Source organism: Eurosta solidaginis, chromosome 2 (assembly GCF_040869045.1).
Source record: "Eurosta solidaginis isolate ZX-2024a chromosome 2, ASM4086904v1, whole genome shotgun sequence".
NCBI classification, from domain to species: Eukaryota; Metazoa; Arthropoda; class Insecta; order Diptera; family Tephritidae; genus Eurosta; species Eurosta solidaginis.
In genome coordinates this window covers 16,213,254-16,215,046 of record NC_090320.1, presented here as the reverse complement: position 1 = coordinate 16,215,046, position 1,793 = coordinate 16,213,254, and the positions used below count along the sequence as shown (strand labels likewise).

General features: G+C 39.9%; 1 protein-coding gene across 1 annotated transcript; it reads right to left on the bottom strand.

Annotated features, from left to right (window-relative positions):
• Window positions 1-385: 385 nt before the first annotated feature.
• On the bottom strand, window positions 386-1,527 carry LOC137241992 (uncharacterized). The gene is made up of 2 exons (XM_067769363.1): window positions 1,422-1,527; window positions 386-1,360 (listed from the first exon to the last, which is right to left on the bottom strand). The coding sequence occupies exons 1-2, from the start codon at window positions 1,513-1,515 to the stop codon at window positions 450-452; spliced, it is 1,005 nt and encodes a 334-aa protein (XP_067625464.1). The 5' UTR covers window positions 1,516-1,527; the 3' UTR covers window positions 386-449.
• Window positions 1,528-1,793: the final 266 nt, after the last annotated feature.

Below are 1,793 nucleotides of genomic sequence, written 5' to 3'. Positions count from 1 at the left end.
GGCATCATAACAGATATCTGATTGAAGAGGGCACACCCGCGGATGATTTTATGTATTCTCTCGGTGTCATTTCGGTATAAAACTCTTACCAATCCAGAAACAGCCACATACGATTTATACATCCGGCATGTTAAATGTCTCCACATAACACCAACCATATTTTCAATTGCGCTGTAAAGCTAACGCTTCTAGCACCCATGGCTCTTTGGTTCAACCCTAATAAAACTTCCGTTAGAGGATATCGATACCAATTTGTAAGTGATAGCACCGTTTAACTGGGGCGAAGCAATGTCATAAGAAGAAGAAGGAAAAGAGAAAGAAGAACAAGAAGAAGAAGAGAAAGAATTGGAAGTCCACCTGAACCTTGATGTATAATGTAATGATTCTCAGTAGTTTTTATTTTTATTCATCAAAAAATATTTATACCTTCTAACAAGTGGGCAGTGAAATCACTTCGTACTTAAATCATAATTCCTAAACAAGAAAGCTGCTGCCTGCTCCTGAAGACGTCGGTTCAATTGGTCGCGCTTGAGGAGTTCCAACAAATTCTTGTGATATTCCGATTGAAGCGACTGTTCCAGTAATGCCTGAGCAAAAATACTTTCTGTAGTTACAGGCGCGTTAATCATAGGTAAGGAAGCAGTAAGAGGCTGGTCTGAAGAAAGTTGGCTGGATTGTGCAGGTTCTAAGCTCGGTGTTTCCGCCTTAGCTACCACAGACTGCAATGAATCAGCTGCTTTAGCAACTAAGCGCGGATAGGTAGAAAAGTTCGCTGTGGGATAATAATGAAAACTAGGATAAGACGCTGGATTAATGATGATATATGAAGGTGGGTTAGCGGCTGCATATTGCTGATAAGGTTCGGGACGTCCTTGCGTAATTAACAAGTGAGTGGATGCTTGTTTCGGCAACGTGAATATATTCGATAATGAAATTGGTTGAATGCCAGCTGGCTGAGGCGCCGATGCAACATTATTAACTGGCGTAGATTGTGTAGACCCCGGCTTTGAAAAATTAAATATGATACCTGGAGGTTTTGGTTTCACCAGGCTAGCACTGTTAACTGGCTTGGGTCTTGGTGCTAAAAATTGCAAGTTAGCGAGCGCCTGTGTGAGTGCTGCATAACTCTTGGGCGTATTTTTGGTGGACTGTGCAGCGGGAACATTTGGATAGTTCACTGATTCCTGTGGCTGTATAACATAGTCAAGACTTAAAGGATGTACTGGATAGTTGGTTTGCCTTTCACCTTGCAGCGTTAGCCGCTGCTGCTGTGATAAGTAAGGGTATTGCGGTTGTTGTATTTGAGCAGCTGTGTTTAAAGGCTTCGCTGGCTGCGCTTGATCCAAAAATTCTTGGAGTACTGAAAAAGGGAATAAAAGTGTTAGAGGGGTTCACATGAGTTTTAAGATTTATCCACCTACCATTTTCATCAATAACATGTTCCTCTTTAACATCCTCTGTACGAAGCCCGTTAAAAAGCTGGAAGAGCGCAACAACTGCTAATATGAACTTCATCTCGCTCCACTGGTAACTATTTAGATCTGTAGGAGTTAGGAGCTTTATATTACATTTGAAAATCACAAAATATGCGACTTTTGGAAGAAAGTCTGTTACTAAGATCTACCTCGAGTGAAAGTTCATTAAACCTAATTAGAAATCGCGCTAATAAAGAAAATCTCAAAATATTATTAAAAGAATTTACATATTTTAGTAGGTAACTTTGTATTAACTATGATGCTACAAATTCTTTATGCTTTCGCAAATTTAAATGGAATTTTTATGGCCACGCATAA

Excerpts from the sequence above, each read along its gene's own strand:
- LOC137241992 (XM_067769363.1), bottom strand. The coding sequence starts at position 1,515 with ATGAAGTTCATATTAGCAGTTGTTGCGCTCTTCCAGCTTTTTAACGGG. Across the intron at positions 1,361-1,421 it reads ACATGTTATTGATGAAAATG|TACTCCAAGAATTTTTGGAT; the intron begins GTAGGTGGATAA and ends TCCCTTTTTCAG.